This window comes from Centruroides sculpturatus, unplaced genomic scaffold, assembly GCF_000671375.1.
Source record: "Centruroides sculpturatus isolate CEXI.00-Female unplaced genomic scaffold, Cexi_2.0 scaffold100, whole genome shotgun sequence".
NCBI lineage: Eukaryota > Metazoa > Arthropoda > Arachnida > Scorpiones > Buthidae > Centruroides > Centruroides sculpturatus.
This window is the reverse complement of record NW_019384300.1, coordinates 43,138-62,051: the sequence shown is the minus strand read 5'-3', so window position 1 is coordinate 62,051 and position 18,914 is coordinate 43,138. Positions and strand designations below refer to the sequence as shown.

The window sequence follows — 18,914 nt, the reverse complement described above, 5'->3', positions numbered from 1 at the left end:
ATTATTAAGTTGATAAATAAATATATTCAACTCTTCGTCATCTTTATTACATCTCAAGTGCTGGATTTGCGGATGGCCCTTTCCTTGGGATAAACAAGAATTGCAAGTTCTAACCCTATCCGACTGCCTCAACTGTGTCGTTACAGTCCGAATTTATTGAAAGACAGAAAAGGAATGCAAACAAAAAATAAAATCCCAAAGACACCAATATGATGCCCATCACATTTTTTTCAATAAATATCGAATATATTATGAAAGGCTAATAACTTATAAATTGAATATACTATTTATTTATATAACAATATATACAGAGGCATTTTTATACCAAAAAAAAAAATAGTAGGAACGTGCCTATGGCAGGATATTTTTACAGGTGACATTGTAATTACATAATCACAAAATGATTTACACATTAAACATTATGTTAAAAAATTATATTGATATATGATAAAATTAAAATACATTTAATGTTCTATCTTGTATAACCTATTACAAAAAAGAGCAGCAAATTTTTATCTGCTTAAGGGTGATAAAATGAAATACACACAATATTATACAGATTAAATAAATTTATATTTATAATATATAAATATAAAAAAGATGATGTTTCTATTTAAGATTGTTTAATTTTAATATGTATTTTTGTTGAATAAGTTTGGAATGATATCATACCCCAAAGAATAGATGATAACAGGAAAAGAAACCATAACATTGAATTTATTAATGAATATTTACTTTGCGAAATGAAAAAACTATCCAGAAAAAAAAAAGCCAGACATCTGGACAATTCCAAGACTGAGGCGTATGATCTGAAATGAATTTTCAAATATTTAAATAAAGTGCTAATGAGAAATTATTAATATATTTTACAATACTCACTTTTTATCCATAATAGTTCCAAATGCAGTTAGAGAAAAAATTATATATAATGAATAGGCGAGCAAAGTTATATAATTATAATTCTGAAAAGAAAAAAATGTTTTAATTTAAATATTTTAAGATGTAAATTTCAAATAAATATAATGTTTTTATATATTTTATGTTTTCATTAGTCCTTAAAAACTTTAATATCTATTTATTTAGGAAAAATAAATTTAAAATTAATTATTATACATGTAATTTAATCAAAAGTAACTTTCATTATATCTATTTTAATCTCCTGTTGTATTGTATGTAGATTAATTTATTTCTTATCTTAAAATTATAAGCAAATTGTTTTCAGAGATTTTAAATGTATTCGTGTAAAATTTTTTAAAAGTTGAAGAAGCAAAACTGGTATTTTTGTGGGAATATACTTTATTTCTAAAAAACTGTACAATTCCTTTCCATTTATTCAAATAACCTATAAAATAATCTTGCTTTCTTAAAGGACAGTTAGCGTTGATACTGCTTTTACATTTATTTTTATATATTTATAATATTTCAATATACTATATATAATTTTGACCTGTTGTTATTTAAAAATGCATTATATATTTTAAAAAAGTAAAATGTTTTTGTGTTTTTCAAAGTTATTTAATAATTATTAATCATTAAACAAATTCACTTCATAACTTCATCTTTATACATGATCGAAAGGACACTTTAATTTCCATTAAATCCAACTACAATTGACCTTCTTGGAGCCCAAGGAATTCTTATTATTCTTACATATGCATTTTGGACAACGGGGCCATCGAGAGCTTGTACGGGGCCTGGGGTAGACTTGGCTCCTTTCGCCTCTTAGCAGGATCCTTTTGTCTTTCATTTTTGAACAAATAAACAAATACTGTTTGTTTATTAATAAAAACAATCTTAAAGATTTTATTTTCTGTTAGTAAAAATATTTTATGTGAGTAGGAATTACCCGTGGGTCTTGAAATTTTTTCCGAGCCCGGGGAAAAATCTCTGGTTCTCTCCTTTCGACAGCCCTGTTGGACAGGATTTTGTATGCCTTGTCCCTTTTCAGTGTTTTAATGCTTTTGATTTTGATAAAAGTTTCTTAAAATAATTTTTCACTAATGTTTTAGTGCTTGACATTGATTTTTACTATAGTTTTTCCTCTTTCAGAACATGGACTGGCGTTGATTCACACGATATATTCATAACAGCAATTTTAAAAAAATGATTGACAGTAATCCTAAGTTTCATTGGATCTGAACTTGCAAAAATATAAATATGATGGCAATATATTTCTTTAGTAATTTATGAGTAAGATATATTTAATAAGCAATTGAACTATTTCTTAAATACTATGTTTAATGATTAACATCAGGAAGTTTTCAATATTTTGGATATACAATATCTGGTGCTCTTACATTTATCAAATTAAATAATTGTTTAAGATAACGTTATCAATCATCACAAATAATAAAAATATTTATAGATTAACTTATGTGGACAAGTCAAAAAGTATGTATTACATAACTGTACATCTTATATTGCAGATGATGCTACTATTAACTGTGCCAGCATGATTACATCCTATCATCCAGTTAATGCAGTATAGATTTAAAACTTGAGGTTAATTATTGTCCTGTTGTTATGTCTTCTTTTTCCGTGTACCCAAAGAAGAATAGTGAGCTATGATCTGTGTTTTTTGAGAACTAATAATATATCAGGAATAAAAATCCAATGTAGGATTTTAGAATAATATGAAGACAGTGTTTTGCCATAATTGATTGTTCAGTTTTGGACTGAAAAGTTCAAAATGATTGTACAACATTACCATTAATTTGTCTTGAATCATCAGCTGAAGTTGTGAGGGATAGTTTGTCTGTCGGGTGAAAAAACAAGGTCTTCCAAAATGAATGCTACCATTTTAAATTACTGTAATTGTGTTAATGATTATCAGAGAAGTATGCAATATGCACTGATTGATAGAGTAACATCTCATCTTCCATCTCTGTTTGAATATCTTGTCATTTACTATCTGTAGAGAACACCATAAACAAAAATGGTGACTCTGCAACAGAGAAGGCATTTTATATTCTGCTTCACAAGGTTGAAATCATTACTCATTGTGCAACATGAGTAATTTGCATGCGCTATAGAATTATGGCTACTGTGGGAGGAGTGACAATGGATATGCTCTAGCAAATTTAGGAAAAATTTTTCAGTATTGGTTGGATGTGTGTTACATGACACAAAGTGCAAGCATTGAGTAATTGTAATGGTGAAATGTGAAAATTAGATATCTTTCCAATGTCTTAATGCATATTACAATGTTCTCAGATAGTATTTAACAAAATTAAAATAATTTAAAATTGTGGCATTCTTTTTGGAAGATCCTGTACTTTTTTCTGAAATTAAAAAAGATGGTGCAACAATGGGCCAACTGCTTTGTAAAGCTGGGAGACTATATTTAAAATAACATTCTTGTAAGATTACTATTATTATTGCAATTCATTTTATAAATTGCATTATATATAATTATTAACTCGTCCTCATATATTGAAATTGATGCATTTTCATAAAATTATTGCATTTCAATTACTCAATTTATAATTATAAATGTAACTTATCATAATTTTGCACTTTGAAATAAAGATAAAAAATAATCAGTAATTATAATTCATTGATTGTTATTGTGAAATAACGATTTCAATATTCAGTATTTAGATTGTTATATTCAAATCATTATTAAATATTAAACATCTATGTGAATATAAATTTCTACGTGACAATTTCTTTATTTTAAAGACAATATTAGTTATTCTATATCAAAATAACATTGCATTAAAAGTATTTTAAGTTAAATTAAACATACCTGATGATTATTTGCTACTATGATATAGCCAATTATTGTTAATGCGAAATGTGCAATAATATATACGTTACACCAAACTTCTAATTGTAGAAAATATTTTTCTACAGGATACGATACCTATAAATGAATAAAGTTAAATTTTAAACTATAACATGTAGAAAAAATTAGTAAAATGATTTATTACATCAGGTATATCTTCTAAATTTCCAAGTCGAGGTTTCCCTGGTTCCCATCCAGGTCCTTTAAGTAGAACTGATAATTTATTTTTGATACCTTCGGCTTTCCAAAAAGTATCCCATAAATACAGATAGTGGTCAAACTAAATTGAAAAATAATTTAATATAATTAGTAAATGATTGTTTAAAACAATAATTATGATATAAAATAATTGAATTTAGATTAATGAAATAGAACAGGTAGAAATAAAATTGCTTTACATTGCTATAACATACGGTTTTAAATTAAAGCATTACTTACTTGAATTTTTATAGAATTAAAGGTATTAATTGGGTGTGTTAGCCCATATACAACTTTATCTGATTCTGCTTCAAATGTTCCAAACATTCGATCCCAAATAATGAGAACTCCTGCGTAATTTTTATCAATGCAGTATCGATTCCTACCTGTATCATAAAATTGATTAGTCAACAATGTATAACTTCATTATTGTCATTGTAATTGTAATATTAAATAAAATTAGTAATAAATAAAATATACCATGATGTACTCTATGATGACTAGGAGTGTTTATTATATATTCAAGAGGTCCAAGAGTTTTGATAAACTGTAATAAATAAGATGAAATCTAATTATTTGGATAATAGCTATTAAATTTCAATTTGAATAAATCTTACTTCGGTATGAATCCAAAATTGATAAATTAAGTTGAACTGAATGTGCACAGCATAAATAGGTGGAGGAATGAAAAATGCTATTGGAAGATATACAGTCTAGAAAAATATATCATAGTTGTTTCTAAAATTATTGAGGCTATATTAATATCAAGTATTCAATAAAAATTTTGTTTTATATATATATATATATACAGGGTGATCCAGAAGTCCTTTGACATAACAGACATTTGCCAAAAATGTAAAATATTTTTTATGCAATGGCAAACTAGGTTTTTCCCTTTGATTTAGTATTGGGGTTCTTTGTTTTTGCTTATGTATGCATGTATTTATTATTAATTTACAAAAAATTGCTATGTTAAAGGACTTTGGATCATCAAGTATATAAAACCAGCATTCTACTTGTAAAACATATATGAACAGATGAACCTTTCTCTTCTTGCTTTCAAGAGAGAGATTCTTAAAGTTCTAAATAAACTCATAAGGCTTCATCATAAAATTAAATTTTAATTTTGCCAATAAATTTTAAATGAGAGAATATTAAATTATATTTTCCAAATGTTTGAAACTAGATATATCATTAGCCACCAGTTCTTGAATACATCAGTTGCCATACCTTTATTTAAATTAATGTTATTATTTTATTTTATTATGGTGTAATGTTCTTTGATTCTATGTTTAAAATTATTATTGTCTTTATACAAAATTTTAATATTCTTTTTAATCTGTTCTACAATTAGTTTTATTACAATGTTGGAACCATGGTAAACTGATGTGTTTCAATCTAATGATTACTTTGTGTACTACTAATCTTTTTTCCAATTATCTCATGGTATCTTCAATGCAATTATTTGACAGACTATAAGTACAGTACATATAATTCTATAAACAACTCCAGTTGTTTTAAAATTTATTATTTCCTTCTTGATCTTTAATCAGTAATCTTGATAACTAGTGTTTTTGGGATGGTGCCAACAAAAATGAATGATTATTACATTATTAAATTGTTATTATTAAATGTAATGTTAGAAAAACAATTAATTACAAAATCTTATTGATCTATCGCAATCAAAGAAAATGCCTTTATAATCAAGATTAAAAGAATATTTAGAAGATAATTATAAAAGAGGACACAGAAAAAGAAAACAAACAATTAAAATGTTGTAATCAGTCAAAGTGTTTTATTAGTAAAATAACGAGACCATTGGAAAAAACATTAACCAAGTATTAGATTGGAAGACATTAGTTTCTCATGGTTTCAACATTGTAATAAAACTGATTATAAAATAGATAACAATAATATTAAAACTTTTAAAATAAATGAAGAGAATAATAATATTAAATATACAATTAAAGAACACTATCAATAATAAAATGGGACAATAACATTAATTTAAATAAAGGTATGAGGATTGATGTATGTTGAGATAAGATGGTTCATTTATAATGTGTCTTCACATGAAAAATTGTATTTGGAGTTTATCATTTTTATGGTGTTAAGCTCTAATAAGGAGGGCTTGGCAAATTTACAAAGGTGTATTTCACCTTTGAGGTAACATTGACTTCTTTTTGATGTTTGAATAAAGATTTCTTTTTAAGTGCTAGTTATGAGTTGTTGTAAGTACATCTCCACTTCTAGAAGTTAGATTTCAATATGAGATTCTTGAATCAATATTATTAAATTTACTTTTATTCCAACTCCATTGAAATTTTTACTTTTTAGTATTAGTTTAACAATTCTTTTTATACTCTTTCTGCCCTGTGAATATTAAGTGGTCTTTTTTCCAGGCCCATAACGGGTTCATCTAGGCAAAGTGTAGCCGAATAGTGAGGGACAAGACAACACATCTGAGGCAGACCATCTATGAATAATTGTTGTGGTTGATTTTTGCTGGTCAGATGCCTTAAATGCCAACAATTGGTTGGTATTTAAGGCATCTGACCAGCAGATGTTAAAGTTGGTACAGATTTTATGATTTATTGTAATTTAGACAAGTCTAAGTATTCATAATTATGATAAGCAGATTCTACTATATATCAGCATATGTATTTGTAAATAAATAAATTTACTGTTTTTTATAATTGTGTTTTTTTTACAATATTTAGTAATTTTAATTACCCAACCAAGAAAATCTTGTATGACAGACTGTCTTAAAGCTGTTGATAAATTATATTCTTCAGAACTGTGATGCACTTGATGGGCTGCCCATGCAAAATGAATTTCTGTAAATAAAGAATTAAATAAGTACTTCTTCTTAATTATTTTAGTAAGTCATAGAGTATGAAAAAGTTTCTCATAAGTTCAGCAGTATGACAACAATTATCTTAGGAAATTATCATAATAATTTAATCACTAATATCAAAAAGAGAATATGAATTATATCTTAATCTAGATATAAATTATCTTACATTTGTTATTATTATTCTATTCTAGATATTAGAAAGATAAATAATATATGAAATNTTTCTTAGGTTTATTCGATTAAGAAATAAGAATTATTTGGAAAAATGAGAATAAGAATAACATAAAAATATACTCATTCCTTAAACAATAGTAAAAAAGTATGAGTTTAGTCAATGTGTCTAAAAATTTGGCAAGGTACTGTATATATATAATGCAATTTTTATACTAAATTTGATTAGGCAAATTTAAAATTTGTCAAATCAGAACTTAGACTAAAATCATGATTTTGATGTCATCAGATTTTGCAGTTGTCATCATATTCTCTATGTAATGTTTACTGTTTAAGGCAAAATTTGTGTGTGAAAACAGCTATTTTCAATTCTTTAAATAAAATGATTGCTTCATCCTAGATCTTAAATATTCATAGTTAGAATTACAAAATAAATAAAATTAAAAACTATGATTCTACATATTAGATTCATCTATGCATATATACAGAACTTTGTAATATATGAATATGCTGTAATTATCTTAAATTATAAAAATATGTAAAANAAAAAGTAAAATGTTTTTGTGTTTTTCAAAGTTATTTAATAATTATTAATCATTAAACAAATTCACTTCATAACTTCATCTTTATACATGATCGAAAGGACACTTTAATTTCCATTAAATCCAACTACAATTGACCTTCTTGGAGCCCAAGGAATTCTTATTATTCTTACATATGCATTTTGGACAACGGGGCCATCGAGAGCTTGTACGGGGCCTGGGGTAGACTTGGCTCCTTTCGCCTCTTAGCAGGATCCTTTTGTCTTTCATTTTTGAACAAATAAACAAATACTGTTTGTTTATTAATAAAAACAATCTTAAAGATTTTATTTTCTGTTAGTAAAAATATTTTATGTGAGTAGGAATTACCCGTGGGTCTTGAAATTTTTTCCGAGCCCGGGGAAAAATCTCTGGTTCTCTCCTTTCGACAGCCCTGTTGGACAGGATTTTGTATGCCTTGTCCCTTTTCAGTGTTTTAATGCTTTTGATTTTGATAAAAGTTTCTTAAAATAATTTTTCACTAATGTTTTAGTGCTTGACATTGATTTTTACTATAGTTTTTCCTCTTTCAGAACATGGACTGGCGTTGATTCACACGATATATTCATAACAGCAATTTTAAAAAAATGATTGACAGTAATCCTAAGTTTCATTGGATCTGAACTTGCAAAAATATAAATATGATGGCAATATATTTCTTTAGTAATTTATGAGTAAGATATATTTAATAAGCAATTGAACTATTTCTTAAATACTATGTTTAATGATTAACATCAGGAAGTTTTCAATATTTTGGATATACAATATCTGGTGCTCTTACATTTATCAAATTAAATAATTGTTTAAGATAACGTTATCAATCATCACAAATAATAAAAATATTTATAGATTAACTTATGTGGACAAGTCAAAAAGTATGTATTACATAACTGTACATCTTATATTGCAGATGATGCTACTATTAACTGTGCCAGCATGATTACATCCTATCATCCAGTTAATGCAGTATAGATTTAAAACTTGAGGTTAATTATTGTCCTGTTGTTATGTCTTCTTTTTCCGTGTACCCAAAGAAGAATAGTGAGCTATGATCTGTGTTTTTTGAGAACTAATAATATATCAGGAATAAAAATCCAATGTAGGATTTTAGAATAATATGAAGACAGTGTTTTGCCATAATTGATTGTTCAGTTTTGGACTGAAAAGTTCAAAATGATTGTACAACATTACCATTAATTTGTCTTGAATCATCAGCTGAAGTTGTGAGGGATAGTTTGTCTGTCGGGTGAAAAAACAAGGTCTTCCAAAATGAATGCTACCATTTTAAATTACTGTAATTGTGTTAATGATTATCAGAGAAGTATGCAATATGCACTGATTGATAGAGTAACATCTCATCTTCCATCTCTGTTTGAATATCTTGTCATTTACTATCTGTAGAGAACACCATAAACAAAAATGGTGACTCTGCAACAGAGAAGGCATTTTATATTCTGCTTCACAAGGTTGAAATCATTACTCATTGTGCAACATGAGTAATTTGCATGCGCTATAGAATTATGGCTACTGTGGGAGGAGTGACAATGGATATGCTCTAGCAAATTTAGGAAAAATTTTTCAGTATTGGTTGGATGTGTGTTACATGACACAAAGTGCAAGCATTGAGTAATTGTAATGGTGAAATGTGAAAATTAGATATCTTTCCAATGTCTTAATGCATATTACAATGTTCTCAGATAGTATTTAACAAAATTAAAATAATTTAAAATTGTGGCATTCTTTTTGGAAGATCCTGTACTTTTTTCTGAAATTAAAAAAGATGGTGCAACAATGGGCCAACTGCTTTGTAAAGCTGGGAGACTATATTTAAAATAACATTCTTGTAAGATTACTATTATTATTGCAATTCATTTTATAAATTGCATTATATATAATTATTAACTCGTCCTCATATATTGAAATTGATGCATTTTCATAAAATTATTGCATTTCAATTACTCAATTTATAATTATAAATGTAACTTATCATAATTTTGCACTTTGAAATAAAGATAAAAAATAATCAGTAATTATAATTCATTGATTGTTATTGTGAAATAACGATTTCAATATTCAGTATTTAGATTGTTATATTCAAATCATTATTAAATATTAAACATCTATGTGAATATAAATTTCTACGTGACAATTTCTTTATTTTAAAGACAATATTAGTTATTCTATATCAAAATAACATTGCATTAAAAGTATTTTAAGTTAAATTAAACATACCTGATGATTATTTGCTACTATGATATAGCCAATTATTGTTAATGCGAAATGTGCAATAATATATACGTTACACCAAACTTCTAATTGTAGAAAATATTTTTCTACAGGATACGATACCTATAAATGAATAAAGTTAAATTTTAAACTATAACATGTAGAAAAAATTAGTAAAATGATTTATTACATCAGGTATATCTTCTAAATTTCCAAGTCGAGGTTTCCCTGGTTCCCATCCAGGTCCTTTAAGTAGAACTGATAATTTATTTTTGATACCTTCGGCTTTCCAAAAAGTATCCCATAAATACAGATAGTGGTCAAACTAAATTGAAAAATAATTTAATATAATTAGTAAATGATTGTTTAAAACAATAATTATGATATAAAATAATTGAATTTAGATTAATGAAATAGAACAGGTAGAAATAAAATTGCTTTACATTGCTATAACATACGGTTTTAAATTAAAGCATTACTTACTTGAATTTTTATAGAATTAAAGGTATTAATTGGGTGTGTTAGCCCATATACAACTTTATCTGATTCTGCTTCAAATGTTCCAAACATTCGATCCCAAATAATGAGAACTCCTGCGTAATTTTTATCAATGCAGTATCGATTCCTACCTGTACCATAAAATTGATTAGTCAACAATGTATAACTTCATTATTGTCATTGCAATTGTAATATTAAATAAAATTAGTAATAAATAAAATATACCATGATGTACTCTATGATGACTAGGAGTGTTTATTATATATTCAAGAGGTCCAAGAGTTTTGATAAACTGTAATAAATAAGATGAAATCTAATTATTTGGATAATAGCTATTAAATTTCAATTTGAATAAATCTTACTTCGGTATGAATCCAAAATTGATAAATTAAGTTGAACTGAATGTGCACAGCATAAATAGGTGGAGGAATGAAAAATGCTATTGGAAGATATACAGTCTAGAAAAATATATCATAGTTGTTTCTAAAATTATTGAGGCTATATTAATATCAAGTATTCAATAAAAATTTTGTTTTATATATATATATATATACAGGGTGATCCAGAAGTCCTTTGACATAACAGACATTTGCCAAAAATGTAAAATATTTTTTATGCAATGGCAAACTAGGTTTTTCCCTTTGATTTAGTATTGGGGTTCTTTGTTTTTGCTTATGTATGCATGTATTTATTATTAATTTACAAAAAATTGCTATGTTAAAGGACTTTGGATCATCAAGTATATAAAACCAGCATTCTACTTGTAAAACATATATGAACAGATGAACCTTTCTCTTCTTGCTTTCAAGAGAGAGATTCTTAAAGTTCTAAATAAACTCATAAGGCTTCATCATAAAATTAAATTTTAATTTTGCCAATAAATTTTAAATGAGAGAATATTAAATTATATTTTCCAAATGTTTGAAACTAGATATATCATTAGCCACCAGTTCTTGAATACATCAGTTGCCATACCTTTATTTAAATTAATGTTATTATTTTATTTTATTATGGTGTAATGTTCTTTGATTCTATGTTTAAAATTATTATTGTCTTTATACAAAATTTTAATATTCTTTTTAATCTGTTCTACAATTAGTTTTATTACAATGTTGGAACCATGGTAAACTGATGTGTTTCAATCTAATGATTACTTTGTGTACTACTAATCTTTTTTCCAATTATCTCATGGTATCTTCAATGCAATTATTTGACAGACTATAAGTACAGTACATATAATTCTATAAACAACTCCAGTTGTTTTAAAATTTATTATTTCCTTCTTGATCTTTAATCAGTAATCTTGATAACTAGTGTTTTTGGGATGGTGCCAACAAAAATGAATGATTATTACATTATTAAATTGTTATTATTAAATGTAATGTTAGAAAAACAATTAATTACAAAATCTTATTGATCTATCGCAATCAAAGAAAATGCCTTTATAATCAAGATTAAAAGAATATTTAGAAGATAATTATAAAAGAGGACACAGAAAAAGAAAACAAACAATTAAAATGTTGTAATCAGTCAAAGTGTTTTATTAGTAAAATAACGAGACCATTGGAAAAAACATTAACCAAGTATTAGATTGGAAGACATTAGTTTCTCATGGTTTCAACATTGTAATAAAACTGATTATAAAATAGATAACAATAATATTAAAACTTTTAAAATAAATGAAGAGAATAATAATATTAAATATACAATTAAAGAACACTATCAATAATAAAATGGGACAATAACATTAATTTAAATAAAGGTATGAGGATTGATGTATGTTGAGATAAGATGGTTCATTTATAATGTGTCTTCACATGAAAAATTGTATTTGGAGTTTATCATTTTTATGGTGTTAAGCTCTAATAAGGAGGGCTTGGCAAATTTACAAAGGTGTATTTCACCTTTGAGGTAACATTGACTTCTTTTTGATGTTTGAATAAAGATTTCTTTTTAAGTGCTAGTTATGAGTTGTTGTAAGTACATCTCCACTTCTAGAAGTTAGATTTCAATATGAGATTCTTGAATCAATATTATTAAATTTACTTTTATTCCAACTCCATTGAAATTTTTACTTTTTAGTATTAGTTTAACAATTCTTTTTATACTCTTTCTGCCCTGTGAATATTAAGTGGTCTTTTTTCCAGGCCCATAACGGGTTCATCTAGGCAAAGTGTAGCCGAATAGTGAGGGACAAGACAACACATCTGAGGCAGACCATCTATGAATAATTGTTGTGGTTGATTTTTGCTGGTCAGATGCCTTAAATGCCAACAATTGGTTGGTATTTAAGGCATCTGACCAGCAGATGTTAAAGTTGGTACAGATTTTATGATTTATTGTAATTTAGACAAGTCTAAGTATTCATAATTATGATAAGCAGATTCTACTATATATCAGCATATGTATTTGTAAATAAATAAATTTACTGTTTTTTATAATTGTGTTTTTTTTACAATATTTAGTAATTTTAATTACCCAACCAAGAAAATCTTGTATGACAGACTGTCTTAAAGCTGTTGATAAATTATATTCTTCAGAACTGTGATGCACTTGATGGGCTGCCCATGCAAAATGAATTTCTGTAAATAAAGAATTAAATAAGTACTTCTTCTTAATTATTTTAGTAAGTCATAGAGTATGAAAAAGTTTCTCATAAGTTCAGCAGTATGACAACAATTATCTTAGGAAATTATCATAATAATTTAATCACTAATATCAAAAAGAGAATATGAATTATATCTTAATCTAGATATAAATTATCTTACATTTGTTATTATTATTCTATTCTAGATATTAGAAAGATAAATAATATATGAAATGAAATTAATATATTTTAAGAAATGAATATACAAATCATTTATTTATATAGTGTTTTAAATTCTAGTTTTGAAGTCTGCTTAATATTCATCCAAGGGATGTATTTGATACATAGATTGGATCAGTGCCAGATAATAAAAAATAAGAAAATGAGGCAAGCTTTATGAATGCCATCCACTGTACATGGAATTAATGATGAGAATAAACTTATAATGTTGCATCTTTACAGTTTAGTTTCTTGCACCCCACATTTTTTTAATAAGAAAATATTTAAAGTATTTTTAAGTATAAAAATGCTGCATGATGCAATGCTGTACCCAGCCATCTCTGCACCACTGGATCTGATCTATTAAGTTTTAAGCTTTGTCATAGTGTTTACATTATTTTTATTACGTAATTTATTTTACTGTGTTTTGTGTGTTGTAACTCATTCTATAAAAATAAATATTTTCTGTAGACTTTTCAGTTTATTGTGTACAGAATGTTATTTTTATACTAAATATATAAAAAGCATTTAATAGCATAATATGTAGATATATATTTTTCAGTGTTACTATAACTTTAGAAATAACATTTATAAATAATAAATAGTTTATTTAAGTTAATATATTATTTTTTGTATGCTGATGGAGAAATTCAAAGACAGTAAAAATAATACTGTATTAGTAATATGAATTTTTTAAGTTAATTTTTAACAAAATCTCATACCATGACTGGCTCTGTGGAACCAGTAGTAACCAAAGTCCACCGCAAGTAGGCAACAAGCCCAGGCAAAGACAGAATCCGAAGGAATATCTACCAATCTCCAGTTCTCGTAAATCCAAACGTAAACACTTATGCCAGCACCAAACTTAAGTAGTATTCTAGAGATAAAATCATGATCGACACGTCAGTAATTATTATTTTCTCTTTATAAACTCATTTTCTCTTTATAAACTTACTGTATGGTTTCTTGAAATATTCCTTGTGATACTGAAGTGATGGAATCGCTGACTGCAACTTTCTTTTTATATATTAAAATGGCTAATTCGATTAAAAGTGTTATGATAAACCATGGTGTGACCTGAAAGGTTTGTTACATTTTAATCTAAGAAAAAAACAAATCACTTCTTATTAAAATTTGTGATTAAATTTAAACATACCTGATTTAAATATTTAGGAACCTTTTCTAAATCATTAAAAGTTGATTCTTGAGGTGTAACCAAATAAAATAAGTAACCAAACTGTTTCAATCCTAATGCAGTGGAATTAGACATTTTGTTTTTATTCAGTTCCACTTCCAGCTGCAAAGTATCAAATGACTAAGTGAACTTTAGACAGCTGATAAGATTCACTGTAGTTTTTTCTAAGGTGAGTAAATAATATTTTAATAAATATATAATGTACGATAAAAATTTAATTAATAAAAAATATTTTACATTGTAAACACATACATATATTTTTGTCATGACTAACAAGTAAATCATTACAATTCAATAATATACATTTAAAAAAAACTGTAATAAGAAACTACTAGACTATATGTAGATATTTAAGAAGCAAACATATATATATATATATAGAGCTTATGAAATTTGTATATTCTATATAATTTTATTGTACCAGTATTCTACAGGGTGGATGGAAAGTAACTAGGCATTGAGAAATTGCTATATTTTTTATATTTCTAAAGTAAACACGATAAAAATTGTTTGACATGTACCTTATTAAATGGAAATATGGATGCATTCCTTAAAATTCAATGCAAGTATCGGCACCATCCACCAACGACACGTTTTCCGCAGATCGTAATGTGGATAGACGGCCATTTCTCCGTCCATCCGCAACCGAACACGTGGTCATTTTAGCTTTAAAATGATAATTCTTGATTGTTTCCGGACGGGTTATGGTTTGACGTTTCTTCACCGTACGCCATCATCTCCGAACAGCAACCACTGATTTTCACATTTCGTAGCGTGCAGCAATATGCGCTCATTCCACAACAGGCAAGAAGTCCGCTTTTTTCTTTTTCTTTTCTTTTTGCCACCGTTCGTGTAGCCTCTCTCTGTCACTGCCCACCCCACCGATGCGGAAATTATAAAATTCCATTGATTGGTATACATGTACACATAAATTTAATTATGATTGCATTATTATTACAAATATTGTAGCGAATTCTCAATGCCTAGTTATTATCAACCCACTCTGTATTTCTCGTTCATATCGTATACTACTTTTGCACTAGTATATCGTATCCATCTATCCGTTCCAACGGCCAACCGGATCTGACTCATCAATCTTATTCTTTGGAGGAGATTTTTCTATATTCCCTCCTCCACACACAGGAGTGATATGCCTTTACAAACAAAGATATTTAATTTAAAAAACCAGCTCTCAGGCTCCCAATAAGGGCTCGGGTCCCGTTGCTAAAGCAAAGGCTTCTTCCACTCATCTGAGCTGCCTCTCTATTTATGCCAGTGCTGGGATTCGTCTATACTGATGATAATAACCGACTGATAACATTAAATGAAGTAAATAACTTTTCCTTCCCCCTTATCTAAACTGGGACAAGTGATAAGGAAAAATCGGCTTTAGTAATAATTTCAAAAAAAAAAAAAAATTCGGGCGTAATTTATGAACAGACCCATATGCCTTCATTTTGTGTTTGTGTTTGTATATGTGGGTCTAAGGAAAACTCGACTCCCCTGAAAATCTTGATATATAAAATATAGTGAGATAAAACGATGATCCATTGAAGTTCAACCTCTCCACTCTCGCCGATTTGTAACCCCCTCCCTCTCTTCTAGTGTGGACGTCATTTATGGACAGCCCCTATTAGCTTGCTTTGAGTCCCTACCCTGTCATGCATTTTGTATGATGTGCAGCTGCACAACATGCTAAGAAGTGAAGAAGAATTGCTGTTCTGTAAAAGCTATTATAGTTTCAAATGCTGCAGGAGCTCTCTGCTGGGATACTTTTTCCATCATTGAATTGGTGGGAGTGAGTGACAAACGTAGTGTGCGAAGCGTGGGCTTATTCACGGCGTGGCACACCAAGTTGAAATTGAACTTTTAAAGCAACCTTAAAAACGAATTAACATTTTGGCCCACCGGACCGATTTTACGTCATGTTTCTGCTGTCGGTTAACTTCGTGCAAGGCCCCCAAAAATCCTTAATTCGCCACTGGCATAATCAGGGAGGGTCCAGGTGGCTCGATCTATATTAATATAATCTATATTAGTTATTTACCTTCGTAAATAACTAATATAGATTTAAAAAATTGAATGTCAACTTTACATCAATAGATAATGTCTACAAGTAATAAAAGTGCGCTCAGTTGAACAATAAAACCCGTTAAAAATGAATAAGCGTGACTTAAACTACAATTTAAAACTACAAAAAAGAATTTAAAACTACAAAAAAGAAAAGGTGAACTTACAAATACTGTATAAAATACCGCAGAAATTTTCTTCGGCTACATAAAATGAGCGGACATACAGATTTGAATTTATTTGCTTACGGTGTACTATATAAAAGATTCGGAGAGAAATATAAATTGCGTGCACTGAGGGAGAAACATAAGTATTTCTAGCAAACGACGTTCGAAAGGAGCGAGGTCAACAGGAGGAAAAATGCTATTAACAATATTTATGGATTGAAATCCCGACAAAATACGTCATACAGTAGTAAGAGAAACCTTGGCCTCTGTTTCTCAATCTCGGAAGTATCATTAACCGAAGTTGATTTCCTTTATTAAATTGAATGTAAAGCCTTAAAAAGATAGAAGGTATGCGATAAGTATTTATTAGATTTTAATAATAAAATTGAAAGATTTCCCAGTGTTAAAGTGAATATTTGATTGTTTTAGTTTAATGGGATATTCCAGTGCAACACGAAGACTATCTGCGAAGGAATGGCGCGTTATGACTTTACGGGCCCACGTACTGTACAGTGTTCACTTCAGACATTTTTTTTCGGGGAAATGTTTTCTTAAAAAATATTAGTTTGGAGCCTCCAGAAAGTTGCTCTTTTTCCCATAGGAGAACTTTTCTACGCGAAACTAAGTTTATAAATATGCAGAAGTGGCCAAGTGTGAGAAAACAGTATTGATAACCACACTTTACGCTCATCAATAATTCAATATTTATTTCTTTGTTGTGTTGTGATTTGTAATTTTTGGTAGTTTAGCATGTTAGACACGCGTAGGTTAGAACGAAAAACTGTACGTGGCCAGTCTGTTGAGGCGCGAATCCAAGACCGGTGCGAACCGCCGGGGAGGTCAGAGGTCTCCCAGTTTGCGTCACTAGTCGGGATGACGAGTCAAGAGAGTGGAGGTAGAGTTTCTCGGGGTCGACGATAAGATGAAGGGCGTATACGAATAAAGGAGTCTACCATTTTAACAAGTAAAAATATGAATTTATTGAAATAAACAAAATCGACGAAAAGACTACACAAATCTCTTTCTAAACCGCCTAACAGCTCGAGAGAGTGTTTACACACTTTTTCATACCTCTTTGTATGGTTCCTAGACACTTAATTGTTCAATAAAAGGTGGTTTTAATCCAAAATGATCACAAATATAAAAAGTTCGCGACTTTGGCGATGATCGTAGATCGGAATGTCGGCGGGTTCGGAGAATCGGCGCGATGTCGTCGGTCCGGCTTTCGTTAAGAGACTCCTCCGAGGGGGTAAGAACTGTCTTTTATAGCTTTTTGCGGGCAATTTCCATCACGTGATCGAATGGTCTATGAGCTAAAGGTTATAGGTGGTCCAGGGACCTAAACAAGTGACGAATTTTGGATGCTAACTCTAAACTTTTGTGCAAGACGAGCTACAAGTTATGCGAGGACAATAGACGTTGATAGTTATGACAGGAAGGTTTATACATTCCCGGCTAAGATCGAATTTTTTCTTCTAATTCGTTACATAAACGAAAGTGAATTAATTAAAATTTTAGTTAATAAATTCCGGATCTCACACCAGTGTTGTTAAATTTATAAATACTAACAAGATTTTAATCCATCGGGAGGCCCTAAAAGGCCTGGGACAACGTACCCTGCACCTCCTCCTACATTTAACAAGGTCAGCCACAGATCAATAACGGATCTGTAAGATCCATCGGTGAAAATACGATGCTACTGTTTATTTCCATTTAAAACTCTTTATATATATAAAACCTCCAAGTAGGAATAATTAATTTTATTCAATATCCATTAAAGCTACGATGATCTTGGCCTCGTTGTTTATAAATGTAGACTATACACTTCACTAATTCTGGTTTTTCTAGTATCTTTTTTTTTTTTGGTCGGAGTAAAAATATTTTAATGGCGTTGATATTTTTCAAGGTCTGCATTGATGTAGGTAGAAATTTCGTAATGTTCTAAAGCAAGAGGTATTAATTTCATTTATAATGAATAGAAATCATTTACGTATCATCTTTACGCATTTCCTTATTTACTACTACTGTACTGTAGCCTACTTCTGATTCATTTACTTGTTTTTACTCCTAATTTTCATGTTTTCGAGTTTTTTAAAAAAATCTTTTCTATAATTTTCTTTTATATATATTTACACAAACACGTATTTGCGTTATTTTAACGGAGTTTTAATTATAATAGTAGTATTTTGATGATGATGATAATAAAAAATACGTGATATAACTAGTATTAAAATCGGAAATAACTCGGGCCGAAATTTATAATTATTAATATATTTTAAGGTTAATTAAGTATTTACTTGTTAAGATCGAATACGGGGGTGTTATAGCTACTCATTGGCCTGCATTGTGATCGCGACA

At 28.5% G+C, this 18,914-nt stretch overlaps 2 protein-coding genes across 4 annotated transcripts; both read right to left on the bottom strand.

Annotated features, from left to right (window-relative positions):
- Positions 1 to 267: 267 nt before the first annotated feature.
- Positions 268 to 6,862, bottom strand: LOC111636955 (alkylglycerol monooxygenase-like; the record flags this gene model as incomplete). The annotated part of the gene is made up of 8 exons (XM_023382374.1): positions 268 to 809; positions 880 to 962; positions 3,749 to 3,865; positions 3,933 to 4,067; positions 4,226 to 4,371; positions 4,466 to 4,532; positions 4,603 to 4,698; positions 6,719 to 6,862. Coding segments are annotated over 8 exons (984 nt in total), but the record flags the coding sequence as incomplete, so codon positions are not given.
- A 2,900-nt stretch (positions 6,863 to 9,762) lies between these two features.
- On the bottom strand, positions 9,763 to 18,114 carry LOC111636774 (alkylglycerol monooxygenase-like). Of its 3 annotated transcripts, none has more exons than XM_023382279.1 (10): positions 16,557 to 18,114; positions 14,281 to 14,421; positions 14,080 to 14,201; positions 13,847 to 14,001; positions 12,797 to 12,900; positions 10,681 to 10,776; positions 10,544 to 10,610; positions 10,304 to 10,449; positions 10,011 to 10,145; positions 9,763 to 9,943 (listed from the first exon to the last, which is right to left on the bottom strand). In XM_023382279.1, exons 2-10 carry the CDS (start codon positions 14,392 to 14,394, stop codon positions 9,812 to 9,814), a joined length of 1,071 nt encoding a protein of 356 aa, XP_023238047.1. In that variant the 5' UTR covers positions 14,395 to 14,421; positions 16,557 to 18,114; the 3' UTR covers positions 9,763 to 9,811. The 3 variants fall into 3 exon arrangements, with proteins under 3 accessions (XP_023238047.1, XP_023237980.1, XP_023237903.1); XM_023382212.1 differs by lacking the exon at positions 16,557 to 18,114 and adding an exon at positions 14,841 to 15,871 and having other exon boundaries at positions 9,764 to 9,943; positions 14,281 to 14,483; XM_023382135.1 differs by having other exon boundaries at positions 9,777 to 9,943; positions 14,281 to 14,483; positions 16,557 to 18,113.
- Positions 18,115 to 18,914: the final 800 nt, after the last annotated feature.

Excerpts from the sequence above, each read along its gene's own strand:
- LOC111636774 (XM_023382279.1), bottom strand. The coding sequence starts at position 14,394 with ATGTCTAATTCCACTGCATTAGGATTGAAACAGTTTGGTTACTTATTT. Across the intron at positions 12,901-13,846 it reads GTTCCACAGAGCCAGTCATG|AAATTCATTTTGCATGGGCA; the intron begins GTATGAGATTTT and ends CTTTATTTACAG. Across the intron at positions 10,777-12,796 it reads TACAAGATTTTCTTGGTTGG|ACTGTATATCTTCCAATAGC; the intron begins GTAATTAAAATT and ends ATATTTTTCTAG.